This window comes from Ptychodera flava, chromosome 19 (genome assembly GCF_041260155.1).
Source record: "Ptychodera flava strain L36383 chromosome 19, AS_Pfla_20210202, whole genome shotgun sequence".
Classification (NCBI taxonomy): Eukaryota; Metazoa; Hemichordata; class Enteropneusta; family Ptychoderidae; genus Ptychodera; species Ptychodera flava.
The window spans coordinates 1,164,756-1,181,779 of record NC_091946.1 but is presented as its reverse complement, the minus strand read 5'-3'; the positions used below and the strand labels follow the sequence as shown (position 1 = coordinate 1,181,779).

Below are 17,024 nucleotides of genomic sequence, written 5' to 3'. Positions count from 1 at the left end.
AACATTCGTGAGCTTCGTTTGTAGCTTGGAGATTTTAATCTTTCAGTGGAGTGTTTTCTTACTCTCACTACCTTGCCACTCATTATCTATGCAAAGTTTCAAGAATGATTGAAATTATTTCTCTTATAGACATCGACTTTGAGAAAAGTAACAAACCATTTAAGATCTATGGACCAACCAACCCATCAACGTCTTTCTTGGAGCGGCCTAGCGGTAATCCTTCCAAACATAATATCACCGGCGTTATTTTATAAACTGCCTTCAATCGACAGCGTCCAGTTCCAGTTCAAAAGTGACACAGCAATACAAATTTTCTTTTGATATTCATATTTTTTAACCATGCGTACAAATACTTCACGTGTTTCTTGTTATACGAAGTCATGACCCGCCATAGTGTGTATTCAGTACTCCCAGCATAATCACAGCCCAATCACTTGAAAGCATGACCTACAGCAACTTACAACGTCACTTAAATTGCCCTGTCATTGAGACCGAGTCCCGATCGTGATACAAATATATTGAAACCACTTCATCCAACATACAAGTCAAAGGACAATGACAAATGAAAGAGGTCGGTTGCCTAACACTTAATGGTCATTTTGAAGTAATATTCAAGGCGGGTAAATTCCATTAACAAATATCTCAGGCAAAAACTCTTCAATTCTACTCGAGTTCAGTGAACCGTTACTCTTTTTACAACATCCGTGAAAACTGAAAGCTTGATGTTTCCGAGCGAAAAGATAAAAGCGTCAATATAACAAACATTAGAGCCGATAAGATAAAATGATGTTGTCTTGTTTTCAAATCTCTAGGACAATACCAGAATTATTGATGACTTGACGATGTAGATTCCCCTGGCAAAAACATACCATGACCTCCAAGCTTAATATGCATCGAAGCTTCAAACCATACGATAAACTGACAGACGTTATTGCAAAATATTGAAAACATCTATGAAAGTACAGGAAAGAGGGCGACTACACTGCTGATGAACCAAATGACGTATGACACGGACTTAATCAAGACATAGTTACAGTATAGGTCGTGATCTATGGTCATATCTTTGCAGGGTGCAGTTACCCTGACATGAAGGTGCAATTTGTTATATGTAGAAAATTCAAACCAGTAACCAAATTGTTGCTAATTGGCACAGAGACCGTGAATACCACTAGCTTCGGTTCAAATTCGTCAGCGTAACCAGTAGAGAAGGAGGGCACTTGTCGGCCATATCTGTTCTGAGGGAACAGACGCTGTGATTCTGTACCACCAAAAAGATACAGTTATTAAGTGTAACCGAAGAAAGGCCAGGAGATGACTCAAAACCAAGTGTCTTCAAAAGTTAGCATGGCTCCTACGTTACTGAACGCAAATCTTCACCTAAACTGGTCGATGTTACTTGGAATTTTAATGTTTGTCTACACAGTTTTAACGACGTATTTGGTGTTTGACCTGAAAACCAGAACTGCAAACTTTGCCGCTGAAATAAAATCTTTAAAGGAAGATCTGGAAGAACAACAACAAATTGTTCACCTATTTCGAAGGCAGAACAACGTCAGATGGTTCCATGTGAGTACGTCAAAATATTACCTCCTGTCCTTTTGTTAGTCTCCTATGTATCTTTTTATGGGCTAATGGCAGCTCAATACTTTCATTGAGTTAAAAATCATCTGTCTGGTTCAAATGTCGGTAAGAACCATGAGTAGCTTTAGAAATGTATCGGTGGGGGAGTTTCTTTGGAAAAAAAAGGATGGCGAGAGAAGAGAGGGGAGGGGAGACAGAGATGCGGAAACAGAGATAGAGAGACAGAAATCCAATAATTAAGATGTTCGGAACCTTTTGTCGACACTGTAACTTTTAAGATTAGAGCAAACCATATACTTGAAGTGTCTATGAAATACTCTGATAGATAAACATAAGATCATTGCTAGTGGCCCCTGAAACATGATATGTTGATTTCTGCCGTCACTTGTCAGTTTGTGTAGAGAATTGCCATAGATTTAGTTACAGATGGGCTGAGAATGGTGAGACCTGGTTTATAATCCTTAGAATTCTTTGAGAACACCATCTCCTAATCAGCAGATTTACATTCTATTCGATGATGCCCTGAATGTTCGTAATCATAAATGCCTAAACGTCAATGTCTTTACCAAAGCCTTCTCGTCGACGTCGCGGTACAAACCCTGGGGGTGTCGATGGAGAAGACCTGATCAGCTGTTTTGTCTGTCCACCAGGTGAGAAATGATTTGCTAAAACAACAACTCAATGGTATACGTAGCTAAACCAAGAAATGCATGTACGCCTTGGTTTGTGACTCATAATCTCAGCCGGTATAGGTTCCGTACGTAAATTGAGATGTAATATGAATTCATAGCAATAACAGATGGGTTGATCTCTCATCTCAAAATGCCAAGGATACACATACATCATTTGTGATGTGGTGAAGATGTGTTTATGTATTCTCATTAAATCAAATTTTCGTACTTTTGATGGAACATAGACCATTTAGGATCTATGGATTGAATTACAAATTATCAGAACAATTAAGAGTAATCTGGATTACAATCATATCTGTTAGATTTGCATGCCCCAGCTAATCCAACCTAACCAGTATACCTATGAATTACTTCTATATTTTGAAATCAAACTCCAATGATTTGATCGTGTTACACAAAGAAAGGTTACCGAGATTTCAAAGTTTGATGAAGTAAAAACAAAAACGGACACAATCTTTCTTCCACTCTGGTAGGCCTAGATGATGAAACTAGTAGGCCTATGTAAACTGTATGGGGATTGTATTGGTCTGCTGGCCAGCTGGTGCCTATGTAAAGTGTATGGGGATTGTATTGGTCTGCTGGCCATCTGGTGCCTATCTTAAGAAAGTACATTCAACTCTTTAAAGGGTTGATTGTGATCTACTATCTGTTACATCACCAAACATAAAAAGTATTTATGATTTCATACAATTTGTTTTAGGTCCTCCTGGACCGAAAGGTGATACAGGTGAGATGATGTCTTACTTTAAGGACATATTTTAACTTAATTAACGCGGATTAATCGTCCGATGCTGCCATTTTAATCATCTGCCGACCAGGTCATCGCATATTGAGAATGATCGTGAATTCTTCATGTCAGTCGATGTCTTTGCGACGGTCACAATAACTGTGTCTGTCACTATGTCTGTCATTATGTCTGTCACTAGCTTTGTATCTATCACATCTATCACTGCCAATTGTAGAATTCGAGGGTTTTACTTTAACATTTGACGGTAATTACACTTTACAATATAGCTTGTTCAGAAAATAAAGAAGAAAGTGATGCAGTAAAATATCGATATCCGATGTCAAAATCAGAAACAAAATGTGTAGTGTCATAATTAATGTTCACCCTAGTTGTAGATGCATTTGAAAAACATTGAATAAGTTATAAGAAGTTTTAACAATCCAGTGCATCATTATTCTTTCACAATCCATCGAGTATTTGTGACGATGTCACTTCCTCACGTAGTAACCTTAATCCATGAAAATGACGAATTCTGCGTGTGCAATATTTTTGCTACACGTATTAGGTGAGGAAGGCCCACGCGGTAAACGTGGACGACGAGGTACGACGGGCAAACAAGGTTGGTATTTCATCATGATTTGAAATCATCAAATAGACTGGAGGACTTCAAAAGTAGGACAATAAGTGCAAGAAAATATACTTTGTCCAAACCAGAAAAATGTTTTCACTCAGTAAACTTGTGGTAGTTCGGCCGTAAATGTATTGGAACTCTGTATCCAAACACAAATTCCGCCTGGAAAACCCTATGAAAAAACGTGTAATGTCTGTATGCAATATTCAACATCTTTGTCATGTGAAGTTATTTCAGCGTGAACTTTTCCCTTGACTTTTTCTGATCATTATTGACCTTTACATCAGTGCTACCAATACTGTTGACTTAAAGATTTGCCGTCACTTTTGAAAAAAATTACCAAGTAAAATCTTGAAACTATCCGATTGCAATATCTAAATATACATACGTCAGTGATTTCAATGATTGAAATTTGTGTTAATATTGTGAAATGTGTACAACGGATCACCTATCCAGATATATTTTGCTTAATAGTCGGTTTCAATCAAACAGTCCTTGAACTGAACCTCTCTGAGTAACAAAAAACCTGACAGTAAAAGGCAACATGTCCTCATCTATTGCACTGAATCAATTACGATAATTTACACTGTAACTAGATAACTTAATATCTATGGTTCAGAAAAATCAATACTTTGTACTTGTAGAATTCAGGGTAAAAAAACACCGCCTGTATCAAAATATTTAGACAATCAAGACATTTTTATCTCCGTTAATTTCTGTCATCCATGAATAGCGTCTCACTACTACCTTACTCTATTCTAAAACGCATTGCATTTTGCATCAATTATTTCTCAAGTCTCGTCATTTTTTACTTTTAAGGTGGAAAAGGACCACCTGGACCAATCGGAAGTAAGGGTACTAAAGGTGACAAAGGTGAGGCAGGATCACGTGGTATGCCTGGACCGAGGGGAGAAATCGGACCAAAAGGTAGAATGTTTACCTTTGATTAGGTGACAATAAAGTGTCCTTACCTTAACACTACAATAAATATTGAGGAAAGTTCTGTGGCATGATAATATCTTGGACATCATGCCTGGCTCCCTTCGGACGTCTTCGTTTGGAAGAGCAAAATGAACACGGTGATTGATACCAGTTAATATTGAGGAATATTCTTGCTTTCCTCATCTTTGCTACAACCATTCTGTATGCAATCCGAGAACATACTCCGCAAAATAATAACCATTTAATAGTAGGACCGCTTATAATGGCACTTCTCTGTTGTAAATGAACAGGTTTCAGTAAAAATGTGTCAAATATTGCATTATTTTAGCAGCTTTGATACATTTGAAGTTCGTTGATCGTTGATTTTAGCAGCACAGCACAAAGATGATATGCAGTCAAATGTATACTCTAGCAGCACAGCACAAAGATGATATGCAGTCAAATGTATACTCTAGCAGCACAGCACAAAGATGATATGCAGTCAAATGTACTCTCGTCGTATCGAACGTCATGCTATATTTTGTTATCGTTTGGGGTTTTGGACTCTTTCATAGGCTACATTTCTAATTGTAACGATGAGGCGCTATGTGACCATTGCAAAACTGTTCAGGCAGAAGCGAATATCAACTCAAATAGGTCAGCAACCAAATGGCTCTAAATTATATCTAATTTCCAGCGGCCTGTAACAACTATCCATAAGCTCATGAAGCAGTATCTACCTTAATGTTCAACTGCTGGAAAACAACAACCCCGAAATTAAACGTTGTTGTTTGGGCCATAAATCTGAAACTAACAGATGAGAGAGCAATTTTAAGACCACGTTTATGGAACGCCGTTGCTGCCTTCTGAGGTTTATTTGCTGTATTTGATGAAATGACATCAATATATGATTTAGTAATGCCTTTATATGATTAGGTCGTGTCAATATATGATTAGGTGACGCCTTTATATTATAAGGTGGTATCAATATATCATAAGGTGCTGTTATTATATAATTAGGTGACATCAATATATGATTTAGTAATGCCTTTATATGATTAGGTCGTGTCAATATATGATTAGGTGACGCCTTTATATTATAAGGTGTTATCAGTATATCATAAGGTGCTGTTATTATATGATTAGGAGACATCAATATATGATTTAGTACGGTAATGCCTTTATATGATTAGGTCATGTCAATATATGATTAGGTGACGCCTTTATATTATAAGGTGGTATCTGCAAGAGATTTCCAAGTCCCAACTCCCATATAATCCGTTCCATCCATTGAGATTTGAGCGATGTACCCCGCAAGAACTTATGCGTCGGGCAAAGCGAATGAAAGTTTGCACGCTCAAAGATAGAGTCCGAAGGCGTGCGCCCTCTATATAATCATTTATTACACCTCACGTATTATTCAGGTAATATGTGTGATTGGCTGAGCCTCACTCACGTGATATAGAACAAAAAGTGATAGAACATGGCTTATGTGATATAGCCCTGTCGCGTGCAGTGATATAGCCCGCTACCACGTTCTGGAATACCGCGCATACTTTCTGCGCGTACAACATCGTCGCGTACATTTCCTTGGTATTTTATGTAAAGCAATGGCTTTTGAAAAGGCACAAGAAATTAGCTCGACCTGAAGTACACGACGAACTTTAGACTAATACATTAAACGAGAAAAGCTTGAACAACCCTGTCTTCGTTTGTAGACGTTAATTCAACCTCATGTAGCATTGCAATCGAGCAACAAATAGAATGTTTCACTGTGGCGAGTCTCGATCGACACTTGACTGCATTCTGAGGAAAGTTTCGAAAACAAGTGTTTGTTCGGTGTAATAAAATTAATAACACACGCTAGCACGGGCAAGATCACGATTTGTTCTGGCCTCGGGCTGATGCTCATGACAGTAATATTGATGATACCCTCGCCTTCGGCTCGGGCATCATCAATATTACCGTCATGAGCACCATCCCTTGGGCGGGCAACAAATCGTGATCTTGCTGGCATGTGTTATTACCCGGGTGTTATTATTTAAATAATGACTTTAAACATAATAATAAAGACGTTACACATAATAATAATGGCGTGCGCACATAATATATTGACGCTACTAAATAATATATTGACATTACCTTATAATATAATGGCCTTTTCAATTCATATAATGCTGTGATCTAACAAGATATAAGCACTACTTAATCATGTACTGTTATTGACTCGAAATATAACGGCATTGCCTATTCACATGTGGATGTCACCTAATTATATATTTACGGAACCTTATGATATATTGACACAACCTCATAATATAAAGGCGTCACCTAATCATGTATTGACTCGACCTAATCATATATTGATGTCACCTAATTATATAATAACAGCACCTTATGATATATTGATACCACCTCATAATATAAAGGCGTCACCTAATCATATATTGACACGACCTAATCATATAAAGGCATTACTAAATCATATATTGATGTCACATAATTATATAATAACAGCACCTTATGATATATTGATACCACCTTATAATATAAAGGCGTCACCTAATCATATATTGACACAACCTAATCATATAAAGGCATTACTAAATCATATATTGATGTCCCCTAATTATATAATAACAGCACCTTTTGATATATTGATACCACCTTATAATATAAAGGCGTCACCTAATCATATATTGACACGACCTAATCATATAAAGGCATTACTAAATCATATATTGATGTCAACTTATCATATAATAACAGCACCTTATGATATATTGATACCACCTTATAATATAAAGGCGTCACCTAATCATATATTTATAAGACCTAATCATATAAAGACATTACTAAATCATATATTGATGTCATTTCATCAAATACAGCAATAAAACCTCAGAAGGCAGCAACGGCGTTCCATACACGTTGACTGAGAATGATTATGAAATAGGTTACGGCTCATCTAAAATACAAATACTTTTCCAATCCTATGACGTAATTACTATGATTGGTCAAGTGAGATTCACATAACAAATGCTAGTCCTCGTTACATGCAGATCATGACAATGAATGGCCTTGCTTCATGTGCTCTTTTCTGTCTGTAATATGTGTGGAACATGTAATGAAACGATCGTTTTCTGAGACCTGGCCATTACCATTAACATATGGGGGACACGATCGCCATCTTTCCAGTTCTTTTAGAATCTTTGTTTCACCATATCGTGCATTTACATTATCTTAGGCAGCCATGTTGTTGATCTGCAAGCCAGAATTTGAAAAAGTGTTCTCGTCCCTTTCAAAGAGGCTCACTTGTGTCCTTTCGTGTGCCAGCCCTGAATCGGTTAAATTTACCAGAAATTCATTTTATACGAACTGTGATTGAAGTTTACTCTTTAAAATGTCAACAAAAACGGATGGAGACTCGGTCCGTGATTAAGTTTGTTCCAAGTAGTAGTATATGCTACTAAGGTTTTGAAAGACTGCACAAAGGGATAAGAACTATATACACTTAAGTGACCCAATTAATCGCACTATTCTTTGAGGTTAGAATGAGGCATCCCCCTTCCGACACAGTCATTTTTAGCTCACGTGTGTAAACACGTGGGCTATTGTCATAGCGATGTCTGTCAGTCTGTCCGTGTGTGTGTGTGTGTGTGTGTGTGTGTGTCTGTCTGTCTGTTTACACGATAACTCAAAAACGCCTGAACAGATTCAAGTCAGATTTGGTACACAGGTACCATATGCTACTTGCAAGAACTGATTAGATTTTGGTTAGTGTGGCTTGCATATTAATGAAGTTATGCAATATCGTTTTTTTCCGTACAATGGTTTCCCTATAGAGACGGTAATGACAGTGTAGACATATATCAAGAAATACTGCACAAAATTTCATGAAACTTTTCACAGATGACAATCTTAGAACATTATGATGATACTGTGAGTGTCATGTCAATTGCCTTCTCATTTGCATATTTAATGAACTTTTGTTATTAGTGAGATAACTCTGAAATTCCTGCACCAAACTTGATGATACTTGCAACAAATATTGATCTGATATATATCTAATTATATTTAGAAGCATTTGGCAATGTCAAGTTAATAAATAGCTCATTTGCATATTTTATGAAGGTTTGTAATTAGTCATATAACTCCGATATAACTTCACCAAATGTGATGAAATCTGCTGCAGATACTGATCCGACTGATATCTAAGTGTAGTGTAAAGCATTTAGTAGTATGAAATTAATTAAGGGTTCATTTGCATATTAATGAACTTTATAATTAGGTATATAACTCTGAAATTACGTCACCCAAGTCAGTGAAATTGGGTACAGATAGTGTTTTGATAAATATCTAATTGTACTGAGAAGTATTTGGCAGTGTCAAGTTAACAAATAGGTCATTTGCATATTTTATGAAGTTTAGTAATTAGTGATATAACTCCAAAATAACTGCACCAAATGTGATGAAATCTGCTGCAGATACTGATCCGACAGATATCTAATTGTGGTGCAGAGCATTTAGTTGTGTGAAGTTAATTAAGGGTTCATTTGCATATTTAATGAACTTTGTAATTAGTGATATTACTCCAAAATTACAGCATTGAATTTGATGAAACTTGCTACAGATGTTGATCTGATAAATATCCAATTGTACTGAGAAGCATTGAGCAGTGTCAAGTTAATTATTAGCTCATTTGCATATTCCGTGAAGTCTTATAATTAGTCATATAACTCCGAAATAACTGCATCAAATGTGATGAAAACTGCTGCACATACCGAGACGACAGATATCTAACTGTGTTGTAAAGCATTTAGTAGTATAAAGTTAATTAAGGGTTCATTTGCCATATTTAATAAACTTTGTAATTAGGTATATAACTCTGAAATTTCGGCACTAACATTTTGTAAAACGTGCTACAGATATTGATTTGATAAATATTTAATTGTGCTATGAATCATTCAACAGTGTCAACTTAATTTAGGGTTTCTTTGCATTTTTAATGAACTTTGTAATTAGGGACATTACTCTAAAATTACAGCATTAAATTAAATAAAACGTGCTACAAATGATGATCTGATGGATATCTAATTGGTCCATAAAGCATTGAGCAGTGTCAAGTTAATTAACAGCTCATTTGCATATTAAATAAAGTTTTGTAATTAGTGATTAAACTCTGAGAGTAATGTGCGAAGTTTAAAAAAATCCTGCTACGTATCGTGATATAACAGATATCTTATTGTTCTGTGAAGCGTACTACTAGTAATGAACCTGTTGTAAAACACGTGAGCATATTCAGTTCATATCTGGTTGAATATATAAATTGGAATGAAACCACTTGGTGGCCACTTGCAGTGTTTTCGAAACACAATTTTCATGAAGACTCAAAATTATATTAGACACGAAATGATTTCCTTGTCGACAGAGAAATGTGAATATCCAAATAGGAAAAATTTCTTTGTGAAACCAATCCAGTATATGACTTTGCTACTGAAGTGCTTTGAATTTCTGAAGTTTCAAAAATTTATGTCGTACATGTGCATTCAGGGTATGGCTATTCATTTTTTGAATGCAGCGTCTATTTGGAAACTATTAGGTGTATCTTAAAACCATGGAAACTATTAGGTGTATCTTAAAACCATGGAAACTATTAGGTGTATCTTAAAACATGGTTTGAAAGACAATCAATCATTACGCGAAGTCGGTCTACTTGAAGGCGAATGCCCTTGTCTAACCCCTGGTGAATTTTATCACAAATGTTGTGTTTAAAGTTGTTCGAAATCGAAACAGAGGAGTTCGAAAACATTCCATATCAGAGATGGCTACTGGAACCCTGTTAGAACAAAACATTTTGTTGACAAGTAATGATAGGGCTTGCATATACAAGTAAATTGTAAAGAACAACAATAGACATTAGATATCTGATGTAAGCTATCTGGATAAGCTGAATTGAGTATTCCAGCATTTGTAGGGAGTAATCGTAATTAAGGAAGAGAAATTGTAGCAGAAGCACAAATAATATTACTGAAAGAGTCAAATCTAAAAACTGGGAATATGTAAAACACACGACAAGTACATGTTACAGTATGTGTCATAGCAGGGTGTTATGATCTAGTTAAAAACTAAAAACTGAAAGATGCCATGAAAATGGAGCGCCCAAGGGCACATCCAAAATGACAATGACCGAAAGTAACCGTATGTGCATTATTTCACTTCATATCTGCTTGCAATCTTTTTTATTTTTGCTTGTCCTTTGCTTGATTTTTTTTCAAAGGAAATCTCTTAAAATCTTTTCTTTCCCAAAAGCTTCAAGACCCCAGGATATCAAACAGTCCACTCCTAAGTGAATGAGTGATTGAATGAATGAATCAATGCACGAATGAAAGAAGGAGGTTTTTCATCTTGTGTGTAAATTCTTTTAGGTGATCAAGGTTCTAACGGACTTCAAGGTGATACTGGTTTGAGAGGAATGCCTGGACCACAAGGACCACGAGGTAAGCTCACCATCGTCTACCATTTATGGTGCTTACTCACCATCGCCATCATTTATGCAGCTTTGCGTGGCAGGGCTGTGTGTTAACTTACCGGCGTTATACGGCTAGCTCTGCGTGACAGGGCTGTCGTGTTACTGGCGTTATACGGCCTCCCATCACAGGCCGTATAATGCCGGTAACACACATCCCTGCCACGCAGAGCTACCATTTACGGTGTTTACTCACCACCGCTACCATTTTTTATGTTTACTTCAACGCCTACTATTTGTGGTGGTTACTTCATGTTATTGAAAAGCACAATGGTTCTCTTCGGTGACATCTTCAGTGAAAATGTAAAACAGACCTATCTTATCTTCTGTGATGAATGCTAATTTAAAAGTATTTCAATCGATGAAGAGTTTGATACCTTGTAAATATATCAACCATAGCATCTCTAAGATTAAACTTGTGTGGAACGCATGGTAATTTACGCAGCACATTTCATCTTAAACATTCTATGACAAAGTTTGTGACCAATCAATGGGAAAAAGCTTTCTTACATTGGCATAAAGTTAAATGGTACAGGAAAACTAAATAGAGCACAAATTGATTTGAAAAACAGAGCTATGAAGGCATGTTTTAAATTGAGACAGTTACGCTTTGCGGATTAGAGACTACAGAATCTCCAACTCAGATGTGTGGGTATAGAATATGATAACATTACAACTTATTATTAGACAGCTTTTCTTTATAGGACTAATGAATTTAATTGTGTACATATGTACCGCTCAGTTTTTTTTAGGCCATTAAAAATATATGAAAAAGACCAGAGAAATCTACAGCAAAGATTAAAATCTCCAGCCTCTATTGAAGTTGTTAAGCAATACTTCAAACAGTCTTTAGCGTAAAAATCTTTTCTTTCACTCTTTAGGTCCAACAGGTAGTCACACAATATCTGAGGCAAGTATAGGATCATCTGTTTTTATTGTTTGACGTTTGCATTAGTGTAGAGACAAAACAATCTTTCAAATGTAAATGCAATGCAGTCACCGGCAGTGAATACTTTAGAAGTTTGCAATAGGAAAAAATGACGCACCATATGTAAACTTTTATCTTATTGATTTGATAATGTTTGTCTGATATGTGAAACAACTGTAAAATGTTGCTTCGGTTCAATCTTTGACAATTCTCTTGTTTATCTGACAAGGTACGAAGGTCAGCTCAAGCTATTCATCTCCAAGGTGACAGTGATAACAAATTTCCAAGTCTCAGAATGCTTGGTGAGAAATATTTCCTGAAATAAACTTTGAAAAGATATAAAAATATCAGTATGGGCCTTATTCATTTCAATCATCTAGCATATAATCATCAGAAGTTACCCTCTACCCCACAGCTGCAGCTTCATTGCTTTATGTTGAGTCATAAAAGCAAACCTTTTTTTACAAAATAGCAAATGTGTGTTTTCATACCTTTTCAAGAAGCAATATGAACATAATTAAAACTTTTTTGAATAACTGCATGAGGTGAAAAATATTCAATATTGGTGTCTGTAGAGCAATGGACCCTTCATCATCAACTTCAGTTGAATACGAATGACTATGTGAAATCAAAGCCAGGGAATATGTGATTGCATAGGTAATTTCCAATGGTTTTTCCCACCATATGATTCTCCAAAAATTTCCAATACAATGGTACAGATGCTCTTTTCTTGACAAGATGTTTCTGATGTATTTGTTCATTGATTAGATGCAAGTGGAGTCCTAAGGAACTGGCAAATTGGCAGCAATACTGGAGGATTCACTTTGTTGGCAAACGGCAATGTAACCATCGCTGAGAGAGGGCAGTATTACATTTACAGCAATGTAAGACAAAGTTACAGTAATGTAGCCCGTACCCTTGGCATATAATTGTCTCTATGTTCCTAGGAAACAAAGAGAAAAAACCTACAATCATCAAGCTTGTATATGTTGAAAATTGACTCCATGATCAATGTTTATTTCCTTTGACAATCACAGAAGTTTAGTGTTTACCTTCAACCAAGTAAAGATTCGATAAAGCTGGTATTCAGTTAGGATAAAAGAACCTTCCTTAACGGAAGACAAGGGGTATTGGAATTGTGCTCAAAGGTTAAATGGGACTCATATCATGACAAATGTAAATTTGTATCCAAGGGGTGAAGGCGATTGATGAAAGATAAAATATTTTTGTCATAATATACATCATAAAATTTAAATGTTACAGCTATGTTGACATTATGCATCTAGATATCTTGTATCAAATACATTGTTAACACTAGGTGCAGTTCCAATGACCCCCTCCCAACAGTACAATAAATTACAAAGAATTCTATTTGATTTGTACCAGCGATGGTAGTTTTCTTGTAACTTTTTCAGTTCTGCATAAAAGCAATAATGTGAAGTCTCAAGATAATTGATTGTATTAGTTAAAAGTACTTTGAGATATTTCAGTGTAAATTTCAAAGAAACTGTTAAATAACCATAAAACTTACATTCTGCAGGTACTACAAATGCTATACTTTTGGGAAGCAGGTTATGACAAACTGAAGGAGTCATTTTCTGTGAAAAGTCAGCATGTAAATTTCATTTGTCTTTTCTATTTGGAAAAAATTAATATCCTTTTGTTTCATAAAACAGGTGCAACTAGTCTCCTTACTTTCCATCACATTATTCTGTATGGCTGAAGACACCATCAGTGGAAAATTTTTCAAAAATTCTATCTCCTCTGTCAATCAAGCATACTTATCAAAATCATTTAAAATGAGAATTGAGAAGAATGCTGTCCTTAAAAGTCAGTTTTCAGAATTTTACAATTAGTCCAGGAATTTGTCTACACATGGGAGACATGGTAGACTTCATCTCGGGGGACTTCATAGAGGAATCTACGATGGTACAAATTTTAATGAATTATGGGAAATCTCTAGTACTGTGCTCCCTATAACATGGATATATTTATTCAATTTTCTGTATTTTTTAAGCATGAAAGAAAATCCATGCACACAGGTACTTTTAACTTTTCAACATTTCCACTCATTTAGACAAACCCTGACTTGAATTCTGGCTTCTTTGACAAATCTTTCTGAACACTTTCATTTATATTTTTCACAGGTTCTTTTCTATGATGATAGCGCATTCTATGGGGCTCATACTACAGTCAATGGAATTCCTTTCTTGACATGCAGTGGCATGAGAGCCAAGGCGTCATTGAAGTTTGGAACTTGCTATTCCAGTGGAGTGATAGTCCTACAACCACAAGACATGATTGGAATTCGCTCTGTTTATCCCTCACGTATTGTGGATGCTCACAGAGAATCTACCTATTTTGGTGTTATCAAACTCTAAAGTTTAACACCAAATATTGTTACGGTAATGAATTTAATACATTTCAAATAATTCATGTTAGTATATAAACCACTTATAATTGTAATTACTCAATGAGCTGAGAGAAGAAGATAATGTCCAATATTTTTTGTCAGAAGTGATTTCTTATGAAGTTATTTGGAAATACATGGCTAGTAGATAGAAGAGATGTGGATCATGATATTTTTAAATTGTCAATAGCATATTGGTAGCTTGTCATTCAGTATCAATAACATTGTCATATTCAACTTTTAAATGGTAAATGTTGCAACTCAATTCTTTGAAGATGGCAGACTATACACAACAAATACATAATGAGGACAGAGTTAAGGACTGTATTAAAAGTACAATGCAAGATGAAAACCTTAATTCCTCATATTGCCATGGTAACCTATTCCCGTAACTTCCTTGACACATAACCTTTCAGATTGACCGGAGTTTACAGAATTTTAATGCCACTAACAAAGAATTTTTCAAAAGCATTTTTTTCGGAAAACCTAACCAGCCTGAAATGTTAACAACTAGAAATCTCTCTGAGCCTTGTTAAATGACAGTCACTTCATTCATGGATGGACAATACCATCATTTCTACTTCATTGTTGCTAGTAGCAATCACTACCAATTCCTATAGATTCTCGTGTGTTTGATTCCACCATGTAATTCATAATTGCGGTTAATTCCAACCATACATGGAGTCACATTAATGAATATGCCTGAAAATGTCAGGGTCACAAATTCTTTTCACAATCCTCACTTCAAAGGTACAGAATGAGGAAGTTTTTAGTCCTCAAATTATATTTGAAATGTATTTTGGGATAGATTTGTGATTCATATTACGTTTGTTGCATGTAAATATTTTAAGAAACTCAATAATAAGTGATGGCAGAACTTCTATGGAGATATGACACAATGGTCATTTCTGTTACGGCTTCAAACATTTTTACTCAACTAGAGGTCTCCTCCATTTTAATTTGTTTATATTTGTGTGTATGTGCATCTAGACCATTTCTGTGATGTCTTGATGAGATTTCACAACAGTATTGATGCATTTGGAGATGTGTACAAAGGCTACTGGTATGATGTAAATTCAGCAAAGTTCTTAGAACAAATGAGGTGTATTTCCACTCTAGCAACTATTATAATCGAGTCATTCAAATGTATATCATTATTGTATGTGTACTCTTACATTTCAGAGGCAATTACTGTCATGCAGCTGACTATTAGAATTTCATTTTATAATCACTTAGCTAGAAGAGATTTCTGTGGCAACTTGTTGAGATTTCAACTTCTGTTCAGTCAAGAATATACCCTACATTTTGATTAGTGGAGGCAAGGTTGACAATCTTTCAATCATATTGCTCAATTCAACTCCTGGTCTCTGCTGATAATGTTTCCTAAAGTTTCCACATTTGAAGTTTAAAACAATTTAAAATATTGATTGAAATTCCCAATATGATAAATCCAGACTGTTGCTAGGCACTGCATGAATGGTTCGAATATACATTTTGTGATTTCTTCTAAATTCCTTGATATGGAGCAGTTTGAAAACAAAATGCTTGTTCAAATCTGACAGTATAAATTCATAAACAAAGTGCATTAATTGTTAATATTTATCAATATTTGGTTTAAACATATGATATCAATTATATCAATTTACTCTCCATACTTTGCCCTGAAAGCTTTGCAGAAGTATTTTGAAATTTCTGTAAAAGTCATGAGTTTTTCCTGTGCATTCAGAAGATTCATCAGTTTTTCAGTTTTAAACAGGAACTTCCGCTACAAAAGCCGGATTATCGTAAATCTATGTAAATGTAAAAAAGCCATGCTACTGATTGGACGTACCGTGTTTTGTCCCAGAATCCCATGATTTTACCATGTTTCAGGCATTCATTGTCATCGAATCTTGCATACGATGTCTGTGAATATATAGCGACTAAACTTGAGTCGAAAATAAAACTGACAAAATGTTCCGTTTGTTGTCGGAGAACACATATGTTTCAAAATGTGTTCCCTGTACAACCATTTGACCCCTCTTTGCATATGTCACGAAAGTGTCCATCATGATTATTCAAATTCTCATACGGTCAAACCGATGCTGTGAGAATTAAAAAACTCCCCGCCCAGTGTATGCAAATGGCTGCATCATCGGTAATATCCATGTTGTACACCCACAGTCCTTTAAGTTCCTGTTTAAGTATTCATAAACTTTTGGTGATTTGGTTTTACAACATACCATTTAGATGTTGAAAACTTCTTAATTCTACAAAAGGAGCTGTTCAAATTTTCTGTTAGCTACGCATATGCAAATTTAAATCTTAAACATGGAAGACCATAGCTTTCAACAATATTGATTAAAATAAATATGTCTTGATGTAAAAATTCATATTTTTGTGCAATCTTGTCAGGTAAGAGATTACAGCTCAGCTGTGAGTTAACTTCAGGATATAATTTTGTACACAACACAGTGACATTATATCACAGGGTACACAGAAAACAAACAAGCAAACAAATAAACAAACAAACAAAATATTGGCAAACATACAAACAAGCATACAAATACATAATAAAAACACAGACATAATAGATAAACAAACAAACAATGAAAATATAGAACGT

The 17,024-nt window shown here is 35.4% G+C and overlaps 1 protein-coding gene across 1 annotated transcript; it reads left to right on the top strand.

Annotated features, from left to right (window-relative positions):
* Window positions 1-1,045: 1,045 nt before the first annotated feature.
* LOC139118326 (ectodysplasin-A-like) lies at window positions 1,046-16,787 on the top strand. Its single transcript, XM_070681585.1, has 10 exons — window positions 1,046-1,566; window positions 2,153-2,231; window positions 2,974-3,000; window positions 3,566-3,619; window positions 4,451-4,558; window positions 10,981-11,052; window positions 11,963-11,991; window positions 12,239-12,311; window positions 12,778-12,893; window positions 14,157-16,787. Exons 1-10 carry the CDS (start codon window positions 1,312-1,314, stop codon window positions 14,388-14,390), a joined length of 1,047 nt encoding a protein of 348 aa, XP_070537686.1. The 5' UTR covers window positions 1,046-1,311; the 3' UTR covers window positions 14,391-16,787.
* The last annotated feature ends 237 nt before the right edge of the window (window positions 16,788-17,024 follow it).